Below are 18637 nucleotides of genomic sequence, written 5' to 3'. Positions count from 1 at the left end.
TGAAGTTTTTGAATGCAAGTGAGTCATCACTTTCTTGGGGACACAAAGGAGTGTGATGAACTGAATGAGTCAAGTCTTCACGCAGAATCGACTTGTTGCTTTGTGCTCAACTGGACTATCTTAATGTGTTAACAACAGACAGACAGAATATGAACTGGCCTGTGAAAGAATATGCAACAAATGTCAGCTGTTTTTTTTTTTTCTTGAAAATATTTGGTGTCACGCATGAAGAAATCCACCTATGTTTCCCTCACAGGAGCGCTGGGAAGACAAGCTCAGTGTCTGCTTTGCCGCCAGGGGTGACCACGCAGAAGAAACATGCTGAATTGAAAGCAGACATGGAGATCTGTCCTGATACGGCTGTGAGTTCGCCTCTGTAGAAGAGTTTGTGTTTGGATGATTTGTTCCCATAGGTTTTCACACTTCATAGGCTGAAAAACATATCCACAACTATGTTGCCTCTTCAGTTTCAAATCCCCTGAAGGCGCCGTATTGATTGTGCTCTGACTCAGTCAACAACCAGCACCTACCTTTTCACTATCTATTTGCTTCTAAGCTGCTGAAGATTATTATGTAATATATCTTACAGCATTTCATAAGAACAGAATTTCATCAGGTGTGGGTTATAAAGGGATCACAGTTTGTGTAATGTCTATTAAAATTCTAGTGGTTTGGTTATTATAAAAGTGAAATAACCTGTACGCCTACACTGGCAGTTCACCCTGTTCGGGTGGACCCAAACACTGTTTTTTGAGTTCTGTCTCACTGACATGACTTTGTTTCACACAATTCAACACCTCCTTGATTGGTGGAGAGCATGACTGTTTCTTACCCACACAAGAGCATTGACATTGATATGTGTCAATGTTCTGATCCCTCGTCACTTTTCGTTCTAGAATAAAATCTTGTGCGATAAAACGAGCTGTTTTCAAACCAGGAAAGAGGAAACCATATCCAAATGGAGACTGAACTGCACCTCTGTTGGGGCACTTCTTTTTTTATGAAGCAACTGTGGATTTAAGTTGTATTTCAACATTTGAATACATCTTCATTGTCTTTGACTTTTGGCTCTTTCTGCTGCTTTGCTCCCAGTTGAACATTTTGCTCACTAGTTTGCTGTTTAAACTTCAAAAATTGAAAAAATTTAAATTGCACAGACTGTGGTGTATCCCTTGCAGCGCTATGTGCTTTCCTTCGTAGGTACAAACTCAGGAGCCAGTTAAGACGAAAGCACAGAAAAACAAGTTTATCAAAGACAATCTTTATCTAATGTATGCACATATTTTTAATCTTAAACCGTAAAACTTTCCCGCATTAGCTTGGTTCAAAATTTTAAAGGATTTAAAATAGCAATTGTGTTTTTGTCAAACACATTTCCAAGCTCAGCGCAAATGCTTTCGACAACCCATTTTTTCTTTTATTGGTGCTGAATATGGCGCCCATCCTCCTGTGTTCCAGCCAACGCTGAGCCTGATAAGTGATTCCCGCAGGATATTGAGACCAGCATTGTGACACCTGACATTCAAATTCCAAAGTCACACTTTTATGAATCCCTTAGCCCTCGCATATATCTGTTTTGTCTGGGGGTCTAATTAAATAGTAAATAAATTTTGATGGCAGATGCCAGTTGGTGAAAATAAGTGCATTGTGAATGCATGACCCTGAAAGCAATCTGATTATTACAGTAGATAGAAGAGCAGGAGTTTTCAGAATGACAGAGGGACCCGGAGAGGGGGAGACAGTGTAGCAATTGTAATCCAGACGATGTGGAGTTCTGATAGCAAGGAAGGGACCCTTATCTCTATTTGACTAAAAGGCTATTTAATACCTTCCTCCCAGTCGCCCCCTATCTACTCCCTGCAGAGTGCAAGAAAGGACCGACACTTTATGACCCCTTTTTTTTTTTTTTTAGCAATTGCTCTATTATGAAGTTAAACAGAAGAAATCTCTACCATGCTCAAATTTCTCAGACCAAGACGGAGACAAAGTGCATTTCATAAATAAAATATAGGCCATAAACAATTGGATACATAGATTCTCACATATATATATATCTATATATCTATATATATATATGGATATAGATATATATATCTGACAGACAGACAGATAGATACATAGATACATAGATAGATACATAGATAGATACATAGATAGATACATAGATGGATAGTTTGCAGTGTTGCCAATCATGACGCTATACTTCTCGGCCTTTCAGTCGTCTGTAGTTGTCTCTTTGCAGATGTTCGGCGCTAACCTTCTTTTCGTTTCCACTTAGACTCTCCTGGTAACTCAGAAGATCAACTTGAAATCTGACAACAAAGAGACACACATTCCAGATACTGCATGTCAGGATCACATGATGGGTAAGCTGTTGTCTTAAAGCAAAGTTACATTTCAACCAGCATATGAGCGCTAGGATGTATTTTCACTCTTACTGATAAGACAGTCCACCGCTGCGTACGCTGTCAGTTGGAAGTCTGTCAGTGCAGCAGAGCATTAATGCATTTACTGACGCGAACAACAACACAGCCATCGGACATTGCTGTGGGTTTTGAACAGCATGTCGTCAGAGGAGTTGGTGGATTGATGAGTGTGTGTACTCCATTCAGCAGCCAAACAAGGGAAATCGTGATTCGACAGCCTTGTGTGATGCAGTGATGATTGTCGCGTGACGAGTCAACATCGATTCAGTGCATTGTAGTCGTAGCAGATGTTTGCCACTCTGTGAGGACATACATGCCTCCTCTTAGTAATTTTCCAAAATCGGAGGTGTCATTTTTGATCCACGCTAGTGGAATTTATTCCACTTTTGAAATCATACTAAATCCTTGTCAGTGACATGTTATTCTGCCCTGATGGTGCTTTCCTTACCAGATCACTGCTGATATGTTCATGTTTGTTTTTAGTTTGCTAAAAATCACCTAACAATGACTTAGAATGAAAGTGCGCCTCCCGATTCTCACCTTCAGTGCAACCATTATATCTGAGCAATTGTGATACAGGTGATCTCAGATGCTATGGTATAGTGACATACACACAGATGCATGTTAGAAGCCACTCAGGCTAAAGGGACTAATAAATAAAAACCTCCTGAACTGACATCATAGCAATGCCCTATCATCTATGTGAGTTACTTAATAGCCTCAGTAACTTCAATTTAATAAACTGTGACTCTGTGTAGTGGAATGGCTTGTGGGTCATCCAAAATGAAGTGGTGCACTTTTTGAAATACACTGCGAACCACTAGACACCAGGCCACAAACACAACACCTCATTGTTTGTTCCAATGCACGTACCGGATGTTTATTACTCTGCCAAAGCAAAGCCATTTTTGGACAGAATTAATAAAGTATTTCTGAAAGGTTTTCTCGTCTTAATATTACATCGCTGAGAACAGCAGCCTTCACCAGCAGCCTTCAACAGCCCAACTCCAGACAAGCACATCAATCACACAAACAGCTTACATCCTGTTGCGCCGTGATGCAGCCACTGCGGCACCATTTTGAGGAAAGTTATGAGTATAAACTTAAAACTTGTTTCCAAAACTTTCGTTTTATGATACAGTAAGTATATAAGTGCCATCACATTACATCATACCATTTCTAAAGAAGAGCACGCATCCTTTTTCCTTCATTTTCTCTTTTGATCACAACCTTGAGCACGTTTTAGTACCAAGATCTAATGAAAGGTCTCATTATTATTATTATTATTTATTTATTGGTTTCACAAAGCAGGTGTTACGTTACCCTTTGGCAGCTTCCAGGGCAACATATCTAACCCTCAGTTTCCCCCTGTCCAACTGGATGTGATGGCTTTCACTTCTTTACGACACCAGCATCTTCTTCACTGGAAGTCTTTTTCAGTCTGTAATTGCAATTGTAGCATCATGGCATATCTTCTAATTAAAAAAAATAACACACTTAAAAAAAAAAAAAATCTGAGGACAACACGGTCTACGTGTCATTGTCATCCCCTTCTCTCTACAAGCATTTTATTGGTTAATTACATTGTGCTACTTCATAAGTTAACGTTGAATTAAACATATTTAATTCCATACATTTTTCTGTAGCCAATGTAAGACACATTTACCTGAGAGGTTGTTTGATAAACCACATTACTGTGCTGCCTGCCATCCTGGGGCTGGACTTGTCCAACATTGCAAGAGAAATATCCCTATAAGCCAGTCTCAGCTACACAAAATGTATTCATTCTTGTCTTGGTTTGCAAGAAAGTTTGTTTGAGGCTGCACGATAGAGAAGCCTGCGCTGGCTTTTTCTTACACTACATTACTCAGACTTGAATTTTCTCACGTAAAAAAGAAGCCCTGTTTTTTTTTGGGTAGGTTGTGTTCTGATATATTAGACTATAGTTGGTTAAACCATTTTGCAAGGACAATTTGAGGTCATTTGTTAGCTCAATGACTTGAAGGCACAACAATGCTCATGGCTCCATTCAAGAAATGCTTGATGTTTTGACTGGTGTGGTACATGCATGACAAAAGCTGAATGTAATAGTGACTTCAAAAATGAAATAAAAATAATGGACATGAATAAGTCACTTCCAGCTGGCACTTTGAGGATCTGAAGCTGCAGCAGTTATCACTACATCATCATGGTGGCTGCTATTGTTAAGTTTGCAATTCAAATTCAAAGCTACATAGAAGGCACCTGGATGAATCCATCTTTATCTGATGGGAAGCTCGGTTCTTTACTGTGAATGTTGCGTGCCCAGGTTTAAACCTCTACTGTTCTGATTTTAGCATTAGCGTAGAGTTTTAGCACCATTATTTAATGTAGCCATGAATGAAATCCCAGAAGAAGGTTGCTGTTCCATGTCTCACCACTTTTGATGCCTCCTTATTGCGCTGACCAATTTTCCACTGTGGAGGTATCAACAAACCAGTTTTCTCCCCTCGAACCCTGGAGGTTGTATACAGAAGTTATATGGAGCTCATGAAAAAATAGATTAAGTCCTGCTGCGGTTGCCGCTGGGTAGAATTACCGAACTTTCAGGCTTGGCATTCAATTATACAGCCATGTAAGCTATGGCTCTGTCTTTCTCACGTAGACGCACACAGGCATTCACGCATGCACCGTGTCTCAGATGCACCCACCTTTATCCATGTTCCCGAATCCTTGTGAAGCATGAGTGGTTTGCTGCAGATCTCTGTTAACCGCCATCTGTGCAATAAGTGACTCATCTTCACAAGTTCAGGATGCACTCACAAATGTCAGAACTTGAGTGCGCTTTGATTCATCCTCGAAACTTGCTCACAAGACTGTGTTGAAGGAAACATTGTTGGATTTGTGCCCTTCTTCCCCACACTCCTTTTTCAGTCGTCCAAAGACACAACCCTCACAGGCAAACTAAAGAGAAGTTCCCCCCGCGGGAACAGATACAGTTTAAAATACATTGTCTTTATACGAAATATAAATCACTTTCCGAGTCATTTCTTAATGTTCTGTCTTCGTGGATGTTCTTTGAAAGGCTGGAGAGCAAGGGTGGGCAATCTGGTCCTCAAAGGGCCCATCAAACACACACAGTTTAACCAGTGAGGTTTCAGATGAAACAAGCAGCACCAGACTGACCATCAACTGTCTACACTCTGAAGATGCCAGATTGGTGAGAAGGTTGGAACAAAACTCTGCACCCACTGCTGCCCTTTGTGGAACAAATTGCCCACCCATGCCGTAGAGAGCCTAGTCATCAGTGAGAGACCAATTGTGGCTTGCTATGCGTTGAATGAACCGTCCCAGCTGGCACTGGCCAAAGAAGTACAGTATTGACCTGGCCTTGGTCTCCTTACCACAGATGAGGGTGTTTCGGGATTTGTTTTGAAACCTTCGACAAGGCTGAGTAGATATTAATACATGGCTCTCAAATAGGCCGGTGTGGGGGCAGTGTTTTCTTTTTTGCGTGGAACACTGTGAGACCTGTGTATTAATACATTTTGAATAAACACTGACCTGGAACAAGGTGGTCCGAAAAAGCTCTTGATTTTGTTGTGTCGATAAAGTATTGGCCGCCGCCGTTCACAGCTTCAATGACCGAGTCTGAGCCACTCATCAGTCCATCTGCTGTTTTCTGAGTCAAAGCTGGGCGCGCTGCTCTGTCTAAATGACATCCATCTGTTGTTGTTGGCTCCGCGTTCTCATGATTACAACCCAGCATGATCTCTGGTGAGGCCTGGAACTCAGCCCTAGTGGTTGTCGCTCAATTTGCCGAACAATGCTCGCAGCAGGTGGACGATTGTATGACAGAAATAACTGGCGTAGAATCGTGCGTCTGTCACAAAGACCGATGACTACAGTTGTGTGTAACCAAACTGTTTATTTTTTTCTTTCTTCACCGGCCTTGTGTATCTGGTCCCACCACAGATGTCCTTTTCACTCACCACCCCTTTCGTTGCATGTGAATATCCAAGCCCTGTCTTTTCCTTCTGTTGGTGATCCGTGCTTCCTCCTTCATCACACTCCTCTCCCTGTCACTCCAGGCTCAAGCTGTCAGATGAGAACCCTGGACAGTGGGATCGGCACTTTTCCCCTCCCTGATTCTGTCACCCGCACCAGTGGTCGCCACATTCCCAAATCTGAATCCAACCCTGATGGGGTGACCACCTGCTTGTCCGAGCCCGATGCAGAGCTCGCCTCGTCTCTTCCTGATCCCTCACACTGCAGTGTAAAAGTGCCTTCCCTTCCACAATCCCACCTGCATGCGCCTAACAGCCTTGGACACTCCCTGTCTGACCCTGCTCTGACATCCTGCGGCGACATCCTCAACTCCCAGTGCCAACTGCCCCAGCTGCGACACAAAGGTGAGAGTCATGAGTCTTTCAATTTGAGTGCAACTAAAAAGAGGTTCCTACAGTGTTTTACGGTTTAGCAGTATGCAAGGTCAATGTAAAATTTGTCCCAAACGAATGGGGTTTTGTTTCATGAAGCCAAGAAACATTTGTTTGACAAGAGGTGGAAGCATGACTGTGAGGCAGCTAGTGCTCCCTGAATTTTGGCCACCGCAATTCAAAAACTACCAGAGACTGCAAGAGTTCTCTGGCCAGCATCAAGAAGAAGGTGTTTTACCAGTATTTCTAGCGCGTGCTGTCACGCATTTTAGTTCAGGCAAACCTTTAGAAACTAGTTCCTGAGCTTTTACATCCACCACTTTGTAGGTGTTGCCTTATTCTTTTGACTTTACTAGGTGTACAACTTGTACTTTACTGGCTTCAACCCTCACCGTCAGGGGGTTTCAGATGTTCCAAATTGTTGGGAATTGTTGATATATTCCGGAGAAAATGTCAACCTTTTCCCTAATCAAGGTCGTGAATTGCTCCTGCCACATTTGCCGGTATATTTGGGCAGAGGCGCTGACTGGTTTGGTAATTGTGATGCGAGCGTTACTGCTGTGAGGTTTAAAACAAACGAATGGGAGTAATTAAACAAAGATGACAAAGTGCATGAGGTGGCTGATTAGAGTCCCAGCACACCAGGGATCAGGGGGGAGCATCTTTGTGATGAAAAGACCAAAATTCACAGAGTCTCTCTTGATGTGGTTCACGCACAACCCATTGATGAGCAACAACAGTCAGTGGCGAGATGAAACTGGGCCCACGTTTGACATTGTCTGTTATTGGGGAGAAACAAAAACTCCTTGAAAAACAAACAATGGATTTGCCTTTGTAGCTGTGTTTGTACTGCTACTGATGGTGTCCCGTTCCTCTTCACTGACTTCCAGAGGCAATCAGGACTGGACGCTTGAGTTTTTGTGCTCCATGTAGCAACATATCCACTTCAGCTGAGGACAAGCTAGAGGACAGAGAGAACAGCACCAAGGCAAAGGACAGCGAGAAGCATGCGGTAAGTCATGACATCATCTGAGTAAAATATAACAGGAAAGAGGAAAGTTCACCCCCCACCTCTCAAGAACACGTGTATAACACCAGATTTGTGCGGAACCTTTTCACGTCTCTTTCATATTCCTCCCTGAATTGAATTGATCAGGGAATAATAATCATTGTGTTATACCTAAGCCTAGTGGTGGGCTGATGAGGCTTCATGAAACAGTGTCCTAATGTTCAGAGCCCATCAGATGGTGCTCTTGGTTTAAAAATGATGTGAGGTTTCATTGAAATGGTTGTTTAAATCCAAAGAGTTTAGAGCACAGAGTGCCACCTGGTGGACTCTGAAGATAAGGACACTGTTTCATGAAGCCGTTTGAAGCCATTTTTCTGAAAGCATTATGATAAGTGTTTCATGTTAAACATATAAAGAGCATTCGCTTTATGCATTTAGCCTTCTAGGTGACAGTTAAGGTTAAGGTTTTTATTTGATTTAATTTGAGACTGCGGTGCAGCATATTGAAATGTCTGATCTAGAATAGCTGCTGTGTCACATTGAAGCCTCCCACTTTAGAAGCTGTTTGTCCTTTGTCCGTCAGCACGAGAGGGTCCTGCGAGTGTGTACATACTCAGGCAGCAGCGACACTGAGACTGAAATTGAGGGCAGCACTCTGGACTCGTCACCAAGCACTCTGGTCAACAGATCTGGGAAAGATTATTCAGGTCTGCTTGACTTTTTACTATTGTTGTCAAACAGTGTTTACTGTTGGAGAAGAGCTGTTGTGAAACATGTTTTCATCACAAAATTCTTTTCACATACAGTGGAGTCTACTGAAAAGACCCTGCAGAGATGTAGTGTGGAGAAAGTCTTGTCTATAATGGACTACTACCACAATGACATGTACGCCCATATGGACCCAGACAGTGGGAGGATCCATCAGTACAAGGATGGGAAGGCTGGCCTCAGTGTGAGTATCCAAACATTGCTCTCATTAGTCGTGACCTTTTGTGTTTTGTGTTCAACTAATCCTGTGAAAAAATGTAAGACATGAGAATATGAGTGAAATGTGTGTAGCAGGCGGCAAATGCAGTTTCGTTTTTGTTATAAATTTCCCCATTTTCTAAGAATTTTACTTTGGCTGACAATGACGTCTTCTCCATCTTTAACTCCGTCTGTGTTTCCATTATTTTGTCCAAGCCCTGTCGCTCGATATTGTTTACTGCTTTGACCTGCATGCAGCCTAATATTAGCGAGTTGCGTGAAAAAACAAAGCAACTGGAATTCAAGGTCAAAAGCTGGCATTTTATTTTTCTTAGTTTTTTCTTCATTATGAATCACGGGCACAGGTGTGACAGGCAAATCTATATGTAACTTTAAATAATTATGGTCATATTTATGGCATTTAGAGTCTAAATGCACAACTTGTCCAACTACACCACCAGTTTCACCTCATAAGACAAGTTTGGTTTCCTCCTTGAATCGCAAGCTCGGCTCCTGGGGCCCAGTGACAATAGGATTGCAGTTTTGTGAGCTTTGTTTTCTCTAGCTGTGAAGGACGATGTTGTCTAACTGAATTAAACGCTCCGTTATTGACTAGTGATAAGAAAATAAATAAATGTGATTGTGGTGTATTGGCATGAAGCAAATGTTCAACTTTTACCTTGACATGATTTGGTCGGGAAATAATTTATGCAAAGAGATGACTACATCTCCCTGAGGCCAAACCTCGTATCTCCGTGACTCCAGAACTGATTTCGCTCTCCATAGTGGAAGATTGGTTGCAGATTTTCGTAGAAAAAAAAAAAAGTTGTCCTAATTGCTTTCGATCGGCTCACCCCAGTGTGTCGGCGGGCATTTGCCTACGAGTATTTAACGCTGCTGAATGACAAATGAGAATCAGAGAGCATGAAATGGCCTCAAGCCGGCAACACTCCAACTTGGCTGGCCAGCCAGAATGACCTCTGCTGCCTCCTCGGTCACTGACATAAAAATCTATACTCTGTAAAATAAAGCGGCACAGAATCTGACTCGACAATGTTGAATGAGAGGGAGGATAAACTCAAAATTTTTATTTAACTCCAAGCTGAAGCATTGTATAATGTGAGACCTTCAGGAGGAGATTTGAATCTGCCTTGAAGGAGATAGACGATGAAGGACAAATCCGAGTTGTTCAACCAAACTTTGAGCTCCACTGCATTCGATACACAACTAAGCTCAGTCACTTAATTGGTTGCAGTGGGCTTCTGTCTGCGATACGGAACCCACCATGTCCCCCGTCTGACCCAGACTCAAGCTGTGTCCTACTTCTTTTGCTTCACACCTGTCATGAAATGAACTTTTTGCGTAAATCTTCCGCTTTCCTGTTACATCTCTTCATCAGCCATTTTACTGCACTGTTTTTTGTAATATATATATTTAAAACTAAGTGTCCACATCAGAGAAACAAAAATATGTGTTCAACCCTGTTTTCTGTGACGTCTTCTGTGTCAACTCTCGCACCTCTTCTTTCTTAATGTCGAGGTTCTGCTGGTGACATTGTCATTGCGGGTAGTTTTGAGAAGTTTGGCGTCTGGTTGCAGGCCGGTGTCAGAGCCTTGTGATTTAAGTACCTTTAATAACCTTTCACAAACACTCAAGAGAGTGATGTAAAGCTCAGCGGCTCCCATCAGAGCCCTCAGTGGCCGCGCTGGCCTCCCATTCATCATCCTGACAGCGGCTGACAGGCCTGCTAACGGCGCCCACCGCCCCCTTCTACTTCCATCCTCTTTTTCCCTTCACTTTTGCTGCTCTCTGTTTCCGTCTCCTCCACTTGTTGACTTCTCACTATGTATTTTTCCTCTCTCAATTGCCTCTCCAGACCAACGTCACTGTTTTTCCTTACTTTTGTTTACCTCATTCTGTATGCAGTGAAGGGGATTGCTCGCTTGCATCAAGTGAATGAGGGAGACCCCTGCAGTTTTCCCAGCCTGGGACTCCAAGAATAAAGCAGCGTGCCCGAGCATGCAGGCGCTGGTTGTTACCTTGAGCAGTGATTACATGGTGGAGGATAGGTGACGTTTCTATGAGGGCAGCTGCGGTCACATTGATTCGGAAAAACAGCATCCGCAGTGGGACGATGCTTCGGTGTGTGACAATATATGTCTGCCCAGCGTGATACAGTAGCTGCATAAAAACAACTGGATATTGTAGAAAATGAGAGAGAGCAGCAGCAGGTTCGAATATATCCGGGGAAGGACTAGATTTATTCATGAGGGGTGTGACCTGTCTCGGCTCATGGCTCTTTTTGGTAAACAAATCACTGTGGAGGATCCTCTGAAAGTCATTATTTCTTTTTTAACTGTGGAAATATCAGTCATCACAAAGGTTTTGTGATTGTGTGTCTCACCGTTGCATAAATAACATACAGTATTACTATATTTGTATAAATATGCAGACAACCATTTGTTTTGAAGCTTGCCTCACTTAAGGTTTAAAATTCCTGATGTGTTTATTTAATATTTATTATCATTATTTAAATGGAAGTATATTAAATATATATATATATATATATATATATATATATATATATATATATATATATATATATATATATATATATATATATATATATATATATATATATATATATATATATATATATATATATTTAAATATTTCTCACATCATTCTTTTTTCCCGTAATCTAAAACATTTACTGTCAATGTCCAACCATCAGCCTCTCGGCTTAAAATTGAAGACATTTTTTTTTGTGTGTGTGAAACTTTCTTGCTATTGTGCTTACTTTGCAGTTGCAGTTGCTTTTTTTATCGTTGCAAAATGAAAATGCTGTAAGGCACACAGTGCATTTGGGGTTCCCATGACTCAACTTCAGCCTCCTAGATTGCACCGTTTCTCCAGTAGTACAGTATCAGCTGGACCTGCTGTCTGAGGTGAAAGAAGCCAGCCAGCATGTAACACGGCCATTAGGAGATGACCCTCATCTGGTCAGCCTCATCTGCTCGTAATTGTCCCCCTTAACAAGCTGATTCAATCCCAGATAAAACCGATTGCTCCTTTGAGAACAGACAAGTTCATTGCCATCACAGTCAAGCTCCCTGCTGACTCACAGTGTTTGACATTGACATGGAACAAAGGTATTTTCTGTGGCAGCTTCCAAAAATTGCTTGAAATGTTGCAGGTTCATAAGTGAGGAGGCGCCAAATAGTTGTCACTCTTGAGTTGTACAGTGCTCATCCAACATGTCACCCAACATTACCCACCATTGTGCTTTGAAACTGGACTCTGTGAAGCAACATCATGAACTACTGGACACAGGAAACAGAAACCTTCACAACAAGACGTCACAGATGGTGCTGGGGCTGCCGTCTCAGATGTGAGCAGAATGGACCTTTGCACCGATCATTAAGAAAATAGCTTTTCATTTTCAGTGGCTCTCTATAAGCCACGTGGACTTGGATGGGTGCTCCAGTATTCACCTGTGGGTGAATGATTGAAAATGTATTTCCACCTGTTAAGTTGAAGCTATTGAGACAGGAGGAAGAGTTTCCTGGCTTGTGATTCAGACTGTTCTCCGTTGAGTGGGGACTGAATAATGAACTTATTTCAGGCCACTAGAGCAAAAGTTCAATATGTTTTCCACTATGCAGCCACTCTAGCCTCCACAACATTAGTGAAGACGTATCATAGCTCCATACTTGTGGCCCTGAAGTAGCAGGACGCAGATGCAGTGTTGTGCACTTTTGTGTTGAGTCTAATCACTGCTGAGTTGCGAAACCCTCTCAAGGTCCAGATGAAATCACCCCGTCCCCACTGAACGACACCTGCTCGTCGGAGTTGTGTCAACGCAGCACAACTTTTCCAGACATTACGTCCCCCATGTGTTCCTGATTATGCTAATCCAGAAGCGCCGGGGCGATAGCAGAGCGGTGTTAGTGGCCAGCGTGCACCCCTGAGCTGTCGCTGTGCAGACACACCAGACATACATTTGGTCCTCGCGCGTGATGAAAGTCTCAATATGGCTCCATGTCATCCCAGGTGGCAGGCATGTAATTGCTCTGCTCCACAATTAGTCACATGGTGCAACAAACTTCTCTTTCTTGAGCGCAGGATTGCCATGTCATTTTCAACTACATCATTAACATGAGTTAACTCTCCATAACATAGTAGAATCTCTGGGATTTACTTGTCTGTCTGCTCTGTTTTCTACATGACTTACTCTCCTCCTCAGTTAGGCTGCTGTACAGCTCCCTTTTAGGAAACTCTCCTGTACAGTATAGCAGCATTTGAGACGAAGGCACCAGCTGGGATAGTCCAGTGACTTTCCAGTAGTGATGGGCTGATGAGGCTTCATGAAGCAGTGTCCTTATTTTCGACCAGTTTTCGCTCTTGGTCTGAAAAGTGATGTGAGGTTTCATTGAAATGGTTGTTTAAACCAAAAGATTTTAGAGCAGACAGCGCCATCTGGTGGCCTCTGGAAAAAAAGAACATTGTTTCATGAAGCCTCTTCTGCCCATCACTAGTTTCCAGCTCCATCCTTCATTAGAGTTAAGGGGTTTTGAGCTCGAAGGTGATGGACGTGCGCTTGGAATGACGTCAGGTCCACGGAAACATTGCCCATTGCCTATGAAAGCGAGACCAATTGATGTCACCATCGAACCATGCAAGTCAATGGCAGATGAATGAACAGAGCTAGTCAATGAGGCATCATGAAACAGTATCTCTGGGTTGATGAAACAGTGTCCTAATATTCAGAGGCCACTAGGTGGCTTGCTTTACAAATGATGGGAGGTTTCATTGAATTAGTTGTCAAAGTCCGACATTTTACAGCAGACAGCACCATCTGGTGGCCTCTGAAAATCAGGACTCTGTTTCATGAAACCTCATCAACCCTTCACTAAACAGAGCATATTTATTATCCAGTGACGTGTGTAGCAACATTGTCAGGAACAAGTTTAGCTCTCAGAACTAAAGGAGCCTTTTGAGTTTGTGTTCCCACAGCAGGAGAGAGGAGCTCATGAAGTCGCCGTTTCCAAGATGTGATATTATGTCATGGTGAAATATGGCAAAATTGATCCTTATTTTAAGCGTGATAATTGAATGAGAACAGAACACGACTAAACATAACTTGGGGTTGAAAATGAAACACTGCACAGAGAAATGAACTTCCACCTGTCTAATCCCGTCCACTGTTTTGGTTGCAGGTGGAGAGTCCACTTGATAAGACTGTGATCACAAACCAACCGCTCAACTTCTCGCTGGAGTCCCTGAACCAGTTGAACCACAGCAGCTCCAGCAGCATCTACCCCGCGAGCGTGTCTGCGGGCCGCCTCGGTGAATGCCTTCCAGACCCAGGGAAGAGCCGCGAGGGCTGCTACAAGATGGATGAGGCCTCCTCCGGCTTCTCCAGGAAGCCTGGGGTGGATCCTGTGGGCTCCCTCAGTGACTCTCTGTACGACAGCTTCTCGTCCTGCACTAGCCAGGGCTCCAACGACGTGTAGCAGTGCAGGGCTGCTGGGCAACAGAGTCAAGTCTGGTTCCTGATCAGTGACCAGAGTCATGGAGGGAACAAAGATTCTCAACTAGTGGCCAAACCAAGGCCCCTCTGGTTACACCTTCTCCAGGAAAGTTCATGAACTCATTTGAATCGGCAAGATGAACCTCTCTTTGCTTTTCTTTCCCAAATCACTTTGAGGGGAAGAAGGTGGTGACGACACACTGATGTAGCATCCAACACCTGTGTCGACAGAGATCCTTCCTCATCCAGTGACCAGTCTTCCTGATGTGGCGCTTCAGACAATCGCTAAGTCTTTGCTTCGTTTCTATGTACGATTTATTTGATCCTCCATAAGAAAACTATTCCATATCCAGTGTGGATAGAGACCTTGACCCGCCAGACCTGGGAGTCCGTGGAACCACAGTTCCCCTCACGCACCAAGAGGACCACTGAGGGGGTGTTGATCAGTCACAAGCCACATCACAAGCTGCTTGAAAAGAAAACACCAAAAATGAAGACAGGCCTTTTTGAGAGAACTTTTTGTGTTGCAAAATATGAAATTTAGTCTGTTTAAAATTCAGTTAATCGGACACTGAGCCAGGTATTTCTTCGTGCCGCTCTAAAAATGGTTGCTTGGCAACCTGGCTGAAGATCTGAGAATGAGACTCCAAATAGATGCCATGTTGGAGGTAAAGATAATAATAACTAACTAAATAAATGAACAAACCATGATCACTCAAATGTCATTTTCATTCAGACATTATCTGGCAATATTTTCTTTAATAACAGCACCATATGGATGAGAGCAGATGAGCAGAAACATGTGTTGATCGTGTGGATATGAGCCAGACTTGAGCCCCAGCTCTGCAGCCCTGCTGCACTCCAGAATGGACGAGTAACGAAAAGCACTTAGCCGGAAAACAAACTCAGACAGCACCGCGATGGAGCGGACTGCAACTCTCAATGAAGTGGTTGCACTTTGATTCTCTTCTCTCCCCTCCACGGAAACACCTGGAAGAAATACCGAGAGGAAAGTGAGTGATGGTCGCTTGCTAGGAAAACCTGAGGTTTCGCTTGTGTGTTGCTGCTAAATGATATTTTCTCTCCATGATACCCATGTGGATTCTCAACTCACCTGCGCCAGTTTTCCAAGCAGCTCACGCCGTTTTATGTTCACTGTCAGAGCTGAGGCACAAGTGACACTCGTGAGCAACATACCGCTGCAACACAGACTGAAACGGCTTTGATAAAAGTGCATTTGAAATGCCCACACGCTTGTATTTATCATTTCTATTTATTAATTTATTGACTGGTGGCCATAGAACGCAACATTTTCAAAGGTTTTGTTTTTCAGTCTCATCGCCTCTGTAGCTCAGGGAACATGCTGAACGAAGGAGGATGGCAAGAAGAGGAGTAGCTGACATTGTCACCAGGAAGTAGTTGAGTGTTTGTGTTCCTCCACCAACCTTTGTCGTCTTCTCCACCACACACCTGACTGTTTGCAGCCATTTAACTTCACTTGCAGTTCCACCGGTTTGTGTTACATACGGACATCCACTCGTTCCATACAAACATGAAGGGTTTTGGTATCATAAACTCTTGATGTGAATCATATTGTGGAATCATGCCCTGAGGTCAACTCTTTAAGGCAGTTGTCTTGAACTCAGTCCTGACTGACCATCAACTGAATGCTATCACTGCTCAACACAAGCCCATTGTTATCTAACTATGAAACATTATTGATGTCTATGTGTTCAGTGGACGATGGGACGGTTTCCAACGGAGCCACGTGCACCCTCTCCGAACCTCTTGGTCCCTCTCCCTCCTGGCTGTTGTTGTGTATATGAAAGTGCTGTATGTTAATATCACACGATGGGCATTGCAGATCTGACGTGCCGAACCATAAAAGGCAAAACAATGACATGTAAATTGCGACTCATTCAACTCAAGTCTACTGCTTGTCTTTTTCTTTGGGGTGTTACTTGTTTTAAAAGAGATCTTTATTTTGACAGAGCTGATATGAAACATATTTAATCGCTTTATTTTGAGTTTTTTTTTTTTTTAAAGGATGTTTTGGGTGAAATTATGCCAAACCTTCTACCTGGAATTTGACCGGCTGGTGCTAATCAACAGGGCCGACCGTTTCAATCTTTTTCTTTTCCATGAAATTGTTAATATTGTATGAAGAAAGTCTGAAGAGAAACTTGTGTATTTTTCTAGATGTGCAGTATTTATACCCACATTTTGTACTGTCAGACTGTAGTGTGGTCATCCTGCTTCACCTCAACGTTCCTGCTTCCTTTGTAAAGAGAAATGGTTACCAGCAGTGTTACTTTGGTAATTATTATGAATATTGCTATTATAATTATTATTGCAATGTGCAATTTTGTCATTACACCTTGAGGCTCTATTTTATGTATCTATTTCCTAAATAAATATGAAAACTTTACCTGAGTCAACCCCCTGTGGTGTTCCACTTTTGTCAGGTGACTGGAGGGACTCATGTTGTTATAACTGTCCCACTGAGTCTTTGTTGATTTCTCTTTTTAACCCATTGAGAGGAAAACAGTTGCATGAACGATGAATCAAATAAACCAAAGTCATATGCATTAGTCGACATTTTGGGAAAGATATTTTTTTTCATGCACTGAGTCACTGTTCCATAGCAGAAATGTTAGAAAGAAAAATCAAAACCTTTTTGAAGTGTCACAGACATGCAATGTATAAATATGCAGTATGAAAGGATTGTATATCATATATGTCTGTAGAGTTGGTTCTGTTGAAATAGAACACTAAGTGAATTTAAAACTGAATTTAAATTCAGCGCAGTGTTGCACCAAGCGAGAACAGTGGCCCGATGGCATCAGCTGAGTGGGATCCTGTCATCGTATCCATTATGGTGGAGGGAAACAAGCTCTTCAGCTTCAAAGAAGAGATGCCTAACCGTTGTGTGGCAGGTGGATGTTCAGCCGTGCCTCCTCTCCCCAAAAGATGAAGAGCATCATCGGAAATGAATGAAGGAACTTAGAAGAGTGTGGCCTGAAAGTTTGCCTCAAACCGTAAACAGAGCATCAACACTGCTAATGACAGTGAATTGGCGAAACTCGTTTCCGTCTGGTAAATGCTAGCAGATGCTAGCTAATGGTGGGAGCTAATTCATTTGGCTGGCTATACCTACACTATGGTGTAATAAACACGTTTGTTATCACAGATTTGATAACACACCCAAGACCCACAGTAAACACAAACAGTGACCTACAAGTCAAGTACAAACACATTTCAGCATCTAAGCTCTGTCTGTTCAATATGAACCCTGAAAACAATATATTTAAATATAAATGTCACTTTCATGCATGTTTTGGAAACATTTTTCTTCCCATGCAGGCGAAAAGAAGCAACATCCAAGTCTCAAGGTGAATCACTGACATGGTTATTTGCTGCAAGTCCAATCCCATCTGAGGACCGGTGCGTCTCTCTCCTTCAAGACGTCTGTGACATCACCACCTCCAGATGAAGCCAGTGTCTCTGCAGCCTTCTCTCGCTGGAATTAAGATGAGGGGTGAGCGGGATTGGTGCTCGTGTCCTTCACATCATATCGATCTACACTGATAACACTCTCACACCTGTGAATGCTCCAGTCGGCCATTAACCTCTGGGAGGAAGCAAGAGTGCTCAGAGAACAAAGTACTGGTGAGTGGTCCTCTGGCTGTGAGAGCTGCTGGCTCCTGTCCAGGTGCTCCTCTGCCTCTTCACCCAGGCAGCCAGGGTGGGCTTCTGAGTGGGACCAAGTCAGAGAGAATAAACTGTGCTTTAGGATGGTTTCAATTCAGGTGGATTTAAAAATGAGATGCAAACCTCTAAACTTCCTGTGGTGTGACTTCAGCGCCTCCCACTATTCCACTGCTGCTTCTGCAACTTCTGAGAACCTTTAAATGACCTTGAGTTCCAGACCAGTGCGAATCTAACATTCTTCCCTTTTGTTTGAGATATGAATGATGTTTCTCATGGTTTTGTAACTGTTCAACGTTGTCAATCACTCACTGCAAGTCAGTATATAGAATAAGTCTCTGCGCTTTAAGCATCTGATCAAGCGCCTTCTGCTTAAAATAATACCATATGTGGCGAAGCTACATAGACTCTGCGTGTGAGTCATACCTAAATAAAAAAAAAAAAAGCTGATCAGCCGCTCTCGGTCCGTGATGCTTGTCCTCCCACAACCTCCCTATTCACAGAATCCGGCGATCACGAGATCAAAAATATCTTGAGATACAAATGATCATGAAATAACTTTTATCTCAAGATAAAA

At 42.7% G+C, this 18637-nt stretch overlaps 1 protein-coding gene across 8 annotated transcripts in view; it reads left to right on the top strand.

The window, feature by feature from the left end:
- The window catches only part of LOC128752983 (nck-associated protein 5-like), a 98461-nt gene extending 81660 nt beyond the window's left edge, over positions 1–16801 (top strand). For 7 of the 8 annotated variants that reach the window (XM_053854841.1, XM_053854839.1, XM_053854842.1 and 4 more), the window contains 7 exons: positions 257–362; positions 2279–2366; positions 6497–6817; positions 7735–7856; positions 8437–8560; positions 8660–8805; positions 14039–16801. In XM_053854841.1, coding sequence (XP_053710816.1) covers positions 257–362; positions 2279–2366; positions 6497–6817; positions 7735–7856; positions 8437–8560; positions 8660–8805; positions 14039–14335 — 1204 coding nt within the window. In that variant the 3' untranslated portion in view covers positions 14336–16801. Of the gene's footprint in view, positions 1–256; positions 363–2278; positions 2367–6380; positions 6818–7734; positions 7857–8436; positions 8561–8659; positions 8806–14038 lie in introns of those variants that run through there. The other variant, XM_053854846.1, reaches the window with a different exon arrangement.
- The last annotated feature ends 1836 nt before the right edge of the window (positions 16802–18637 follow it).

The sequence above is a fragment of the Synchiropus splendidus genome, chromosome 1 (genome assembly GCF_027744825.2).
Source record: "Synchiropus splendidus isolate RoL2022-P1 chromosome 1, RoL_Sspl_1.0, whole genome shotgun sequence".
NCBI lineage: Eukaryota > Metazoa > Chordata > Actinopteri > Syngnathiformes > Callionymidae > Synchiropus > Synchiropus splendidus.
Note: the sequence above shows the minus strand (reverse complement) of the source record. Positions and strands in the feature narration are given on the sequence as shown.